Source organism: Pseudopipra pipra, chromosome 1, assembly GCF_036250125.1.
Source record: "Pseudopipra pipra isolate bDixPip1 chromosome 1, bDixPip1.hap1, whole genome shotgun sequence".
Lineage (NCBI taxonomy): Eukaryota > Metazoa > Chordata > Aves > Passeriformes > Pipridae > Pseudopipra > Pseudopipra pipra.
In genome coordinates, this window is record NC_087549.1 from 96755950 (window position 1) to 96770552 (window position 14603).

Below are 14603 nucleotides of genomic sequence, written 5' to 3' on the forward strand. Positions count from 1 at the left end.
TACTGAGATCAGAATTTTAGACACTCAATAACTTTTAAAATAAAGCAAACATTGAACACTGGAGAACCTAAAACTGTCCTGCCTTTGAAAAATAGCCCCAAACAACATAGCCAGAATACTTTATCTGCATATCATCAGCTTGGTGTGTCACATAAACATGTGTTTAAAAGCTGGCCTGGCCAGTGTAGCTTTGCTAGACCCGAATGTACCCATTCCACAGTGCTCTGCCTGGTGGTATTAGTGCTGGATCACACCTGGCATCCTGCATGGAAGAAGCCTGCTCTTGGCAGGAATAGAAGAGCAGTTCAGTAAAATCAAAACTGAAAGGGTATGGAGGATGTGAAAAAAAAAAAATGCAGTGGGCGGGAATATTAGTTGTTTCAGGAACAGCAAAGTTTTCTTCTCCAGTTACAGTACATATGAGTAACCAGTCACTGGCTGTACCACATGAGAAACTCGTGTGGTGTCAACTGGAGGCTGCAGACAATTTATTACAACTTCAGATCTAGACATTTTCCCAGTATACTAAATGAATTTCTCCCTGACCTATTCTAACCTTTTTTATTTCCTTCTGGCCATCTTCCTTCTCACTGCTCCTTCCTAGCACTCTTTTGCCCTTTCATTATCTCAGCAGACCAATTAACCTGTCACCAACAATACTGTTCTCTATCCAATTTGCCACTTCTTGGTTTTCATCCTCCTGTAATTTTTTGGAACAGGCAGCATGTTCACATGCAGGTTGGTACAATAACTTGCAGAATGGGGTCAAGTTCTAACTAACAATTGAGGCATTAGAATAGACCCTCTGAACACTGTGGGATAAGCTACATGAAGGTGTTGATTATCGTGCACTGAATACAGGACTATAATCTTTTAAAGAAAATCTGCTTTCAGAAACACTTGTTTGAGTTTCCTTGAAGGGGATCAGGGCTTCATATGACTGACTTCAGTGTTATGAAACCAAAATCTGTGGGTTTGGGTTTTTTTGTTTTGTTTTTGTTTGTTTGATTGTTTTTGTTTTGGTTTTGGTTGTTTTGGTGTTGTTTTTTTTTTTTTTTTTTTTTTTTTGGCAGCCTACTTTATTCTGCTTTGTCTCTGTAGTCTTGGAATCTCAGAAGATACTGGAAAGAGATGACTGTCCAATGCAAACCAATTTGCAAGCTTATGTAGAGGTAGGATGTTTATTTTGAACTAAAAAATCTCAGTGGAAAATCATGTTGTGTAGTGATCTGCATGCAACTACTGCCAAGTGTATCACACATCTAGATTCAGTTTTTCATGGTTCAATATTTTGTACTTACATGACTTGATATGGCTGGAGGAGGAAGGCTGTCAGCAGGGATAGGAATTAGCTCACCAAGCTGAAAGAACCAAAAAGAAGAGTAAAATAAAAGCATGTCATCAGGAGCTTCTAAATTAAAGAAAAAAAAGGAATCTTTGTACCCATACTACTCCACCTGTGTAAAAATATCTCCCACAACTCCATTGTGAGTAAGGGAATTGGAAAAGATTAAGACGCAGTACAATAGTACCTGCAATTTTCTCCATCCATTTCGAACACGGATGAAAACCTCACTGGTTTCCCTCAGATAGATTAGTGTACCTTCTGCTACAAAATGGACTTTTTCCAACATACCCTCAATGTTTTGGAATGTTGTGACCTGTCAAATAGGAAAAGAAAATATACTTCATCAGACACAGAGAACATTTGGCAAGTTAAATTGTTAAACTGAAGTCTCATTTGAACACATAAGTATCAAGGCTTCTTCTGAAGGAAATGCTCATAAAGTCAGTTTTACATAATTTAATTCATAAAGCTTCGGTAACATAAATATCTTGTTACTTTGGCGTACCAGCATCATCAGAATGCATATTAATGGATTCTGAATAATGCAGGCCCTACTATAGGTTTGCATATTGGTTTTTAATCTTAATTTTGACCTAAGTGGGCTTGGACCTCCTATCTGAGACAGTAGCCTGTAACTACAGTCCTCTACCTTGGGGCACTAGTCTTGGAATATCTGTTTCTCCCCCGACAATTGCAATGAATGCCCTCTGCTAGCTTGAAGAGATTTTTGGCTTTTTTTTTCTTTTTTTTTTTTTTTTCCCCCAGGAACTATGAAATCTTAATTTAGAAATTACCAAGACTTCTGTCTTAGATGGTTTTTTACTTCATGGATACCTGGGATCCAATTCTGATTTGATTAATGATGTAACAAAAGAAAACAAATTTATATGTATATTCTGGCACAATGATTTTTAGATTTGCTAGGGAAATCTACAGTTTTCATCTTAGAATCAAATGACCTATATTACTGGGTTTCAATCTAGTAATGTAAAGTATTTTTTCATAGAAACTGGGCATTCAGTAGTTATTCTAGTATCTCAACATTGTATCATCTCACGTAGTATCCCAGTTGCCACATTGTTTTGAACATGGAATATATAACATTCCACTACTTTAGCATGCCACCAATCTTTGCATTTATTTGAATAGGCTGTTATAACAAGGCAAGGGACAGATTTCTCCTCTCATCCCTTTTCTCAGCTATATGGATTCCCTGCTAAAAATTACGTGGTTCATAAAACAATCTAGTAAACAAAAACACAGGATGGAACTTTCACTCTTCTTTCAGTGCTACTGGTGATCACCGAAAGATTTGATGAAAACTTTCAATATAGCAACTTCTTTATTTTGTCTCTTACCAGATTCCTGGTGGCAGGTGACCCTGGCTCTCCAGGAGGACCTGGTGGCCCAGGCATTGCAGCTGCTAAAATAAAACAAGCACAGAATACATGTCGAAGGACATGTTTTGTGAGAGAGAATGTGAGTGACATAAAGAAAGGACTTAGTGGTGACATCTAGGAGCAGTGGAAGTTTTAAATAGCCATAGTCAAGTCCTGAATAGCTGTGTTCAAGTCAACTACAGAAAATGCCTTCTAAGGATTTTTTTAAAAGCAAGGATAAAACAATCTTTTCTCTGTTATTTGGGAGGTTAAGGACAAATTTTTGATTGTAATTTGTCATAGAAACTCTGCAAATGAAGAGCCAGACCCACTTAAATTGACCAGAATGCTGTTCTGCAAGCTGCTGCTGATGTGCATATGGAAGAGGAAGAACTTTTGGTTCCTGCCCATATAAACTTGGAGGGCTTCGTTATATCTTTTACTATAAAAGTAAATAAAAAAATACTTTTCCTTAGATAAAAAATTCCCTTGTAAGCTCAGCTTATGTTTCAAAGCAATAAAGAATTATTCAGGGGTATGAACTTGAACTTCTAAGACTGCAGTCCACACCGTCTAATAACTAGTACCTGTCTTTACTCCAAAACTGAATTTCTTCACCTTGAGCTGAGAAGTCCCTGTTTTTTGGAGTAAAAACTTCTTTCTTTTAAGGCAGGAAAGACTGAAAGATATGCAAGAGTGAAAGCAAGCATCTTGTGCAAATGCATGGCATGATATCAGAACTTCGAAGCTGTTTGGAAGAAAGAGCTTCTACACAATGACCTCGCTTGTTTGTTTTTGTGAATCCCAGGGGAGACCTGAAATCACCTTTTACAAACTGAAGAACCTATGCTCTGAGGCATTTACCAAGATACTCCAGAGCAGGTCCTTCAAGCCAAGGGCAGGGGAAAGGGGTTCAGTTCTTAGAAGTGTTCAGAGCTATTCACCCGCAGATAAGCTACTCCTCCTTCCCCATATTAAAATATGGGGACCCCATACTACAGTATGTGAACCCCCTATTACAGATAGTAAGAGCTTTAACAGAGATAACTGAACCTTGAAGATAGGAAATAAATAAACATTTGTGTAAACATTTAGTAAAACGAATATTCATCAGTGTGCTACCTAAAGAAGCTTTTTACAAAGCAAAGAGGAAAATGTGTAGGAGGATGATGAAGACTAATGGCAGAGAGGATAAGTGAAAGTATAGAGATGGGATACTAATAATAATTTGTTTTGTCTGACTGGGTCTCATAGCAAATATTCAGAAGTGCTTAATATAAATTACACAGCAGAAGGCTTGAAGGCCTTTATTGACTTCATGGATGCTGTGGACCTGTCCATATCATGATGATCATGATTCAGATAAAGCCTATGTTCCAAGGTTGAACATATTAAGGATTTTTTTCTTTCTCAAATATTATTCTGAGGATGAATAATTCTGACAGACACTAAATTACTAATATTTACTGGATGACAGGTTGGAAGTCTCCAGTATACCTGCTGCATAAACCAGGCTGACCAGGTTCACAAAATACTTGGAGAGAACAAACTGGAGACAGAGATATCTCCTCCCCAAACTAGAGTACTGGAGGCACAGGTCTTGTGGGAAAACAAGCTGATCATTAGTTCTCAGGAATGCAGAGAAGTATTCACAGGACCTTACCAAACTTTAGGAAGAACAGATCTGTGTTACAGCCTCTCAATTTACTTAAAAATTCCCTTTCTATTAGTATAACATTTTCAGCTGAGATTAAGGAATGCTCTGCTCTGGTTTTACCTGGCTGGATTCCCATGCTGGGCACAGTTCCTAGAGGGAAGAATCAGTCATTCACTCAGGCAGACCTATCAAGTAATGTCAGAGGAGTCCAGGACCCCATCCACCAGAACCTAATCTAAGGGACATTAAGGGACATTGAGGCTTGTCACTAGCAAACTTGTGACCCAAAAGGAGCCAAAAGCACAAATGTCTTGAACTGTGACACTTGGTTTATAGCCACATATTCCCTTTAATACCACCTTGTTTGCAAAGTTCTTCTGATATGACTATTTATGGCACATTTTGCTCCTTTTCTAATCCATTAAGTTGACAATCATTAAAGGTAGAGCAACCAACCTTCCCAAAGTTTCGTTTCTATTCAGCATTTGTGTAGGAACTACTTTTTAGAAGCAGTTCTCCAGCAGTCTTCTTCTAGACTACTGTGGGTACTGTTTTTTAACAGACAATTAGAGAATTATTTGGGTTGGAAAAGACCCTTAAGATCATCACTTCCAACTGTTAACCCAGCATTGCCAAGTTCACCACTAAACCACGTCCCCAGGTACCATGGTTACACTCCAGGGAAGCATGTTCCAGTGCTTGGCAATCCTTTAGATGAAAAAATTTTTCATAATATCAAATCTAAAGCTCCCCTCCTGCAACTTGAGGCCATTTCCACTTGTCCTGTTATTTGTTACTTGGAATATGCGACCAACTCCCACCTGGCTACAACCTTCTTTGAGGTAGTTGTAGAGAGGGAAAAGGTCTCCCCCGAGCCTCTGCTTCTCTAGGTTAAACACCCCCAGCTCGCTTAGCTGCTCCTCATCAGACTTGTGCTCCAGACCTTCACCAGCTCACTGTCCTTCTCTGGACTTGCTCCAGCACCTCAATGTCCTTCTGGAATTGAGGGGCTCAAAGCTGAACACAGTATTTGAGGTGTGGCCTCACCAGTGCCAAATACAGGGTGACAATCACTGCCCTGGTCCTGCTGGCCACACTATTTCTGATACAGGCCAGGATGCCATTGGCCAATGGCGACCTGGGCACACTGCTGGCTCACGTTCAGCCGTTGTCAACCAGCACCCCCAAGTTCTTTTCCACTGTTCAGCTTTCCAGCCACTCTGTCCCAAGCCTGGAGGGCTGCATGGGACTGTTGTGATCCAAATGCAGGATCTGGCACTTGGCCCTGTTGAACCTTATGCCAGTAGCCTTGGCCCATTGATCCAGTCTGTCCCTCTGTAGAGCCTTTCAGCAGATCAACTTTCCTGCCCAACTTGGAAGCAAGCTGACTGACGGTGCACTTGATCCCCTTGCCCAGATCATTGATAAAGAAAACCACTTGTGACAGCCACCAGCTTCATTCAAGTCCATTCAGCACAAGAAGAGTGGTTTGGCCCAAATTTAGGCAACTGCTCAATTTGATGGATTTTGCAAAGCTCTCAAGGCAGCCTGTCTCTATTATGCAGATTTCCTCCCAGCCACAAACACAGCCACAGTAAAATCTTTCATGCAACAGCACTCCCCATGGCACTAGTTAGTGAAAACTGTTTGCAGGGAAATTGTCCCTTTTGTTGTCTCAGTTCCAACTCACCCCCCAGGAGAAATCAGTGTAGGGTGGGAGGAGAGTGGGAAACAACCTGATTCAGGTATGCAGAGTGGGCAGGTGGGATATCCTGCCAGGTGTGAAGGAATTGGTCACAGGGGAGTCTGGGCACATGGCTATACACTTGCTTATACAGTGAAAAGCTCACCTGAACCATATATTGCAGGGGGTCCTGGTGGGCCAGGTGGGCCAGGTGGGCCAGGAGGTCCAATTTTTCCATAACCTGGTAAGCCAGGTAAGCCAGGTAACCCTGGAGGTCCTCTGGGTCCAACAACTGAGTCTCCTTTTGGTCCCTGTAGGTGATGAAAAGTATTTCCTTGAATGTATTGGTTTCATTACTGCAGGGCCATGATCTCCGGTGGCAACATTTTCTGAATGCCTGCCAGCACACTGCCATTTAGACATCAGTTTGTGTGTAATTTTCTTCAAGGAGGCATGGATATAATGGAAAAAGAAAATTTTAACCAGGGAGATGGTTCTCAGCAACGTGGTCTAGCTCCAACGGGGTTTTTGAAGGTGGTCTTGCTAATTCAACACAAGACCACCTTCAAAAAGTGGCTGAATTTCACAGGAATGATCCAGATTGGTACACACTGGACTTTTCATTCATATTTTTGGATTACTAGGAAAATAAGATTAATTATTTAGGTGGCCAATAATTTTCAAGTCAGCCTGTGACTAATTTTATATGGCCTATTTTGGCATTTATGGGAATATAACTAGTAGCATCAAAACTTCATATATGCTTCTTTGATTTGTAATGCTGTTATAGCATGATCTACATACTGAGGTAGTTATATTAGACAGACGAGCACAGCGTTACATCAATATTTCATAGCAAATTAATTCTGTGCACAACAGTGAAGTGTGTGTGCTTACACTTAATGCAACATTCTCCTAACGCCTAGTATATGAGTTTTTCTATAGTTCTTAGTATCATCTTGATGTTTGTCTCTTTTTAGTGCTTTCTGAATTAAAACAATGGGTACTCACAAATATTCCTATTCTACAATTCGTGTGACTTACAACTAATCCTGGTCTTCCAGGTGGTCCAGGAGGTCCTGTCAAAAAACCCCCTCCATTTGGTTCTCCTTTTTCTCCTTTTACACCAGTGACTCCGTTGTCTCCTTTTTCACCCTTTAAAGATAAAATATTTTAAAACATTGAGCTGAGATCAGAACTCAATGTACTGATCTTTTAAAGTTACATGAAATCTCTGAGCTTAATAAAGAAAAGCATCTGCATGAAATCTTTTAAACATCCTTCTTCTGTGATATGGGATGAAAAGGAATGCTTTCTCAATCGAGGCTGAAAGGCTCTCAGGGCTAGGAGAGGTGGGGTTAGGTGGAGGCAGAGAAAATGCCTCTGTTGCTGTTTCCTGCTATTTTTCCCAGCAAAACCTTGTCCTGTGCTGTAGCTGAAGGCAAAGAGGAAGTCGAAGGAAGCATAAAAGCCTGGCTTTCTGCTTTTCTCCATCACGAAGGAAAAAGCAAAGCAAGATTGACATGGAAAAGAGAGGTATTTGAATGTATGTGGCAAAGTGAAGGTTACAGTGCATATGATGAGAGAGGTGGGTGGAGATGTGTACCAGGAAAACAAAACAGACACCACATAAAATTGCAGACATATTGAACTGTATGTCTTCTGTCCTCCATCGCTGATTATCAGTTAGTTTGGGAAACAATGGGTGAGAAGAAGCATTTAAGTACTAAACCATTATCTCTTTGTGCAAAATTAACCACAGCAGTCGTACATTCCTTCTTCCCCTTCGTTTATCTGATGGTTTATGTCCTTCATTTTTTTTTCCTACTTTGTTTCACATCTCTGAGATATAAACCTTTGAATAGAAGAGGCAAACGACAAAGCAAGAATGGCAGGTATCTGTAGACAGCCAGAGGAGATGGTTGTGTGCAGCTCCTCCTCCAACTTTTAGTCTTTTTAGTATCCCAGTAAACAGGACTAAAGCTTTCTGTACGGCAGGCCATTTTGGAAAACGAAAAATGAGTTCTTTGCAACTAATGCTGTAAAGCTACAGACATTATACTATAAGGTCAAAGAAGCCATACCCGCTTTGCCATGCATACATGGGGAACTTTATATCATAGGAATCTTAGGTGCACTCCACCAAGCAGAAACAAAATCCAGAAACCAGACAGCACTTAAGAGTTCTTCAAGGAGACTGTCAGCACACCACTTTTGGAGGCATCGTTTAGTGATAACTTGATTCAATTTTTTTCAAATCTTCTACTGATAAAGAGCCTTGTTCACTTAAAAACATTTAAAATAGTATCATATTGTTATTCATTTTTTAAGCCACTTGAAGCAATCAGGAGAATAATAGAACAGAGAGAGACCAGATACATCTTTGCTGTAAAAGCTTCCAGGAAAAGTAGTTTCCATAATTTGATTTTATTCAGTGTGCTTAAAAGATAAATAGCATGACATGGAAGTGATTTCCACGCTCCCCAGCCCCCCTGCCCAATGTTCCAGGAGCCCATTAGGTAATGGATGTCTCTTACCTGAGCTGGCATGGAAACAAAAGCATTCATTTAAGGCAGATATGTTAGGTAACAGTGAATTATGACTCACTTTAATACCACTGGGAAGGTAAAAAGCCTCAGTAAAAAAGTTTATTTCAGTAATAAAGGTTTTTTTCAAAAGTAATCTTTATATACTACTGACAATGGACATCTCTATGCTTGAATTAAACCTGCCTATGCATCTGGAGTTTAAGAAATTAATATAATTTGTAACTGCTGCTGTTCTTATCTGTTTTTTGTATTTCACTATGTTACACTGTTTTATGCTTAATTTATAGTAAAGTACACTTTTAAAAAAAACTTAACAGACCTCAAACACAAATGGGATATAATTACCTTTATGCTATTAATAAAGTGGCTGAAATATGATGGAGGCAGAGGTGGACCTGAAAAATGAAGAAAATACGATAATTAACTGTAATTTTCTTTTTAAAAGCATTGCTTAGGGTATTATTGGTTTAGGAGTTTCAAGGAAAACTATTTACACTAATAGCATTAACCTTTAAATCAAACAGATATTTTTAGTTTGGTTTCCTAACAAAGCAAGACTTACATGCCCTATGTCACTCCTCTACCTTAATAACTTCTGAATCTGACTGTGAATTTCAGATAAATTAGCAAAAAAGAAGGCTCAAATATGAAAAAATCTGTTTTCTGACAACATAGCAGCTCGGAAGAGGGGTGAAAGAAAAGCATCCAAGTTAACCCCTTTGATGGAAACCAAGGTAAAAGAGAAGTTTTTCATATGTTTTGCTGGTAGTGCGGTGATCCATCAGTACTTGTGTGGTCTTTCATGCCAAGACAGTACCATAGCTGACAAGAGAAAGCCATGGTGTTGCTGCCGTGCTGCTGGTTGTATAATAACTGTTCCTTGACGTTTGTCTGCAATGAAAACCAATATTGGATTCAAATGTTATACCACCTGTGTTGCGTTGTCTGCCAATGGTGGTCAGCCAAAGCTGTCAAGCCAGCACAAAAAGTCTAAAAAGCCTTCAAATATTATCTGTTTGGCATAGACTTGGAAAAAACTCTCAAATTATTTTACAGCTGTCCATAACAGTTCAATGCATTTTCCTCAAATGTGTTCTCATTAATTTCTGAGATCTTTGGGTCCAGCCATAGGGCTCATACCTCAGTATGTCACCTCAGATAAAATTAAGTCAAGCAGACATTTTGTACATCTGCGCTGTGGAACAGAAATGTATTCCCAGTATGGCAGCTATTTAGATTTTATTCCAACCCCACCAGTTACAGCTTTCTGCAGTGATCTATGTGAGGGGAAGGGGATGGAGAGGTGGAATGGAATGGTAGGTGGTCTTCATAGAATGACCAGCACGCAGACTAGGCCTGAACAAGTTACATGAAGCCCATGTGAGTTTAGTTTGTTAGTACAGACAGCCAGAGAAGTTTGACTGATATGGCTTCTCAAAGGGCAAACCTACTCCAGCTTTCTTCTGTAGACATTCAGTAGAGGTCTGGTAGGCAATTTTTGGCAGGACCTTTAGGGATCTTAGCACTAGCCAGAGGGAAACATACTTTTTTGAGTGGCTTCTGCTAGTAGACCAGACATTTTCATTTCTCTTTGTTTTCAGATGTTGCTGCATGGACTAAGTGCTAACAGCACTTTGCATGTGCATAATCAATGGCAAAATCATGCCCTCCCAACAATCATAAAGTCATAGATCTTTCGTGAACTTTCTTTTAGAAAATGTGAAGCTACACTGCTTTCACACCTGGAGTCTGCCCTAGAAATTGACTTAGTCCCTGGAGCAAGAGAACTCACTTATTACCAGACCTAATGCTTGCCCAGCAAGAAGCCATCTTGCTTCACCTCACTGATTTTCCTTTAGCTCCATTGTTTCCAGGATTCACAAAGAATCTCCTCCATACAGAAAAGAAGCTCTCCTTGTATATTTCTAAATGTGTTTTCTTTGAAGGCTCCAGACTGTGTTCCTCCAGCCAGAAAAATTGGGGTTGTGCTTGACCACTGTACATTTGATTGGAGCACAGCACCTGTGCTCCGAATAGTTACTACACCTGCCTCTATATGAAGTAGCTAAATAAAGCACAGCCAGCCATTTACCGACTTTTTGTGCTGGCCTCATATGTTTGCATGGTCTCAGCTAACAGACCCTGTTTGTAAGGTTGGAGAGGAGACATTTTGTAAGAATTAAAAATAAATCCACGGCATGGACAAATATGACAGATCAGAAAGGTTTCTGGTTGCTGAAACTCAACAGATATTGTAGTGGAAAGAGTTTCTGCCACCTGCATCTCAAAAAAGGTTTTTAAAAAGATTCCTGTACTTCTATAATGCAACTTCTGGCTTGTGAATTTTCCCTGTCAATGATTATGTGGACATTTGTGAGACCTAGACAACTGGTTTGTATGAAAGATATTTTAGCAACTACATCAATAAGCAAGAACCAAACAGGAATATTTTTAGAGCAGCAACAGTATTGGTCTTAGTTAACATGCTTGAACTTGAAAAACATAGAAGCTAGCTAATCTATTGGATTTGGTCGGCAAACAAATGAATAAACCTCTGTTATTTTAGCTGAAAGGTGAATTAGTCTTCTGTCTAACCAGAATTCTTGTGTTATTTTTGCCAACCTTCACTAGCTGCAGTTTTACAGTAAGATTATAAGAATAACCATCTCATAATTCTCTCCTATGAAGCACCTGAAATCATCAGGTATAGGCAAAAATACTTGTGATACATTAATTTACATTCAATACAGAACCTGGAAAGGAACAGATGTTCATGGTGGATAAGCCAGCACAGAAGAGAAAATTTTCTTACTTTCTGTTTAGAATTTTGGATACCTGGTGGTCCTGGAGCACCTCTGTCTCCCTTTTCTCCTTTCAAGGGTGCTGAACTGTGCAGTCCCCAGGAATCCCTGTTTGCTTTAGCACCTGCCATAAAAGCATCACAAATTCATGAGAACTTGCAAACAGCAGAGACTATAGCAGTGACAACCAAACCACTGAAAGTGACAGCAGACTTTTCCATACATGTGGGGCACATGGCTCCTGCCCTTATATGATTAGCTTGTCTCACTCTTCTCATGATCATTGAATGGCTGCCCAATTTTCCTCTCTTATCAACCCCAACAAGTGCAAGACAGCTTCTCTCTTAGAAGTAGATCTGTTACTCTCCTTTCCCCAACCACCTAGCCTAAGACCCTCTGAACAAACTTGTTCTTATTGCATTTGTGAATTTCACTGCAGCAAGTGCAGAAACAGTTCTTGAGTTATGACTGCATGTTACATCCCACATCTTCTACTATGTCCAGACTACAAACCAAACCAATAAATGATAATATAGCTGCACAGAATCATAGTCCTCCGACAGAGAACCTCTAAAATTAGATCTTGCAGGAACTGTGCTGCACTTCTCAAGATTTATAAATCTTTCTCACAGGCGCAGTCCTAGGCTCATGTTGAGACTGGACCAAGATATGATCTTACAGTTTCACAAGAAAAAGAAAGAAAACCCTTCCCTTCCCTTCCCTTCCCTTCCCTTCCCTTCCCTTCCCTTCCCTTCCCTTCCCTTCCCTTCCCTTCCCTTCCCTTCCCTTCCCTTCCCTTCCCTTCCCTTCCCTTCCCTTCCCTTCCCTTCCCTTCCCTTCCCTTCCCTTCCCTTCCCTTCCCTTCCCTTCCCTTCCCTTCCCTTCCCTTCCCTTCCCTTCCCTTCCCTTCCCTTCCCTTCCCTTCCCTCCCCTCCCCTCCCCTCCCCTCCCCTCCCCTCCCCTCCCCTCCCCTCCCCTCCCCTCCCCTCCCCTCCCCTCCCCTCCCCTCCCCTCCCCTCCCTTCCCTTCCCAGAAATCCAGTTATGAAATAGCCCAGAAAAAGCAAAAAGCACTTAACCATGAAAAACAGAAACAAACAAAAAGAGCTTATTTAAGCCAAGGTTTACTCACCATGTAATTTAAAATACAATTTACAAGAATTACTCACCATGTTCATTAAGAGGTTCTTGATTTCCAGGGTAGGGAGTGCTCACCTGCAGAAAAATAAATCTATTAATATCCATACACATTAAGCAATGGAAGTATATTTCCATGATAGTGAATATTATAACACTCTGGGATTATCTCCAGTTTGACAAGGTCTGAGCACTAGCTGATCAAGTTTTTATGAGGATGGTGTGCTCTTTAACATGCAACATGCTTTCAGCAAAACATGCATTTTGGAGACATCAGCAAATCCTACTCTCAGCTGTGCCAGTGAAGCATCAGAAAACTCAGTCTCCAAGAACAATTCTGAATTTACACCACTGTATTTGAAAGCAGGATTTGATTTTTGACTTTAGGATAACAGATTGTGTTTGCAATTTTTTCATCAGATCAGGGCTATGTTATGTCTGATGTTAACCTATGCTCCAGATGCATTGAGACCACAACTGGGAGGCAGAAGCTATTCTAGTCTATCCTCTTCTGACACCAGCTACCTGTAACAGTGGGCATGCTACTTACCTCTGCTGCCTGTCTTCAAAATAGGGACAGTGCAAGAATTAAAATGTGGCAGAGTACTTGGAAATCTTAGTACTAGGTAGTACTATTTACATTATTCTAAGCAAGTGTATGAAAAAAATGAAGTTGCTGCATCTCGCAAATCCTGCTGTATTAGCTCGTAGAAGTCTTACTCACATGGATAGCTCCATTAACTTCAGAAGTTCAGTTCCCATGAGGAAAACTGGTGGGGTTCAGTCTGTAGTTCTGTATCGACATTCATTTATGTAGGCATGAACAGCAGACTTCTTATCTATAAACTCGGATAGGTTTAGGAGATTATTCACAAATGTAGGATAAATCTATCTAGCATACTCAAGTGCACGAAGAGATGTTTATAAGTACACATTTCTATTACTTGTGCACATAAAAGTGACTGCTATTATTCACCAATTGTAACCTTCCTGAAAGGTGGCTTTTTATTATTATCTGTAATTCAGATAAAACAGGCTTGTTTCCTTTGAATCATTCCACAGAGAATCATAGGAGAGTTGAAGTTGAAAGGCATCTCTGGAGATTGTCTAGTCCAAAAGAAGATCATGTACATCAGGTTGTTCAAGGTCTCATCCAGTCAGGTTTCAGAGGTGAGGCTTACAGATACATATGTGATGATGGACATTATGTGATTAACATACAAGAATGTCATACAGTGGGAATGAGAAGATTTAACGGAGGAATTCAAAGAGGTAAAAAAATTGTGCTTGGAGGTGGTAGGCCAAAACTGCAGAAATAGCAAATTAGCATAGAGTAATGACTATTTATCATTAATTAAGAGAAAGTTCACAAGTTGAGATACATCTTTCTTCAGCAATAAGGTTAGGGTGATGATGAATATCAATGCATCTAGTATAGTGTAAGTCAAGGGGTGTTTCTCTAAAATAAGTGAAAAGGAACTGGAGTGGAAATTGGAGGAGGGGGTACAGTATTATTTTGAGATATACTGTTTAACAGAAAAGTAGAATAGCCATTCTGCACATTACACTGTACAGGCTCTCAAAGACAGAATCTTTTCCAAGCACCTAACCTACAGCTTAACAGTATGATCTTACCCTAGGGAAAGTAGTTTCAGGACTGAACTCTGTTCACCATTCATTGTAGGGTACAATTTCCATGATTTATTAAACAAAAATTGCACCAGGGTGTTCTGAAAATATGAAACCTTTCCCCTTTATTTTCACACTATGTGTGAAATTGCAGGTCCTTTGAAGGTAATGAAGGCTTTGTCATTCCCTTTGGAAAGCAGGGGCAGAGCTTCACCTGCTGCCTTTCTCGAGATAATAAATGTTTATATGTGAATAGACTGCATTTGAGGATCAAATAAAGAACATGACCTTTCTTTTCTGATGCATCTTTCAGGCCACAATGAAATATGTAATAAATCTTATTTTGGACAGGGAAATGAAAATGGCTAAAGACATAACAACATTTGTTGTTATGGGGACAGTATTTATATATACAACCAA

At 39.9% G+C, this 14603-nt stretch overlaps 1 protein-coding gene across 4 annotated transcripts in view; it reads right to left on the reverse strand.

Moving 5' to 3' along the window:
* Positions 1–14603, reverse strand: part of LOC135419770 (collagen alpha-1(XV) chain-like) — a 126292-nt gene that overhangs the window by 5704 nt on the left and 105985 nt on the right. For all 4 annotated transcript variants that reach the window (XM_064666583.1, XM_064666575.1, XM_064666604.1 and 1 more), the window contains 8 exons: positions 12587–12632; positions 11453–11542; positions 8963–9012; positions 7113–7223; positions 6235–6379; positions 2707–2771; positions 1533–1661; positions 1302–1361 (listed from right to left, as the gene is read on the reverse strand). In XM_064666583.1, coding sequence (XP_064522653.1) covers positions 1302–1361; positions 1533–1661; positions 2707–2771; positions 6235–6379; positions 7113–7223; positions 8963–9012; positions 11453–11542; positions 12587–12632 — 696 coding nt within the window. The remainder of the gene's footprint in view (positions 1–1301; positions 1362–1532; positions 1662–2706; positions 2772–6234; positions 6380–7112; positions 7224–8962; positions 9013–11452; positions 11543–12586; positions 12633–14603) is intronic.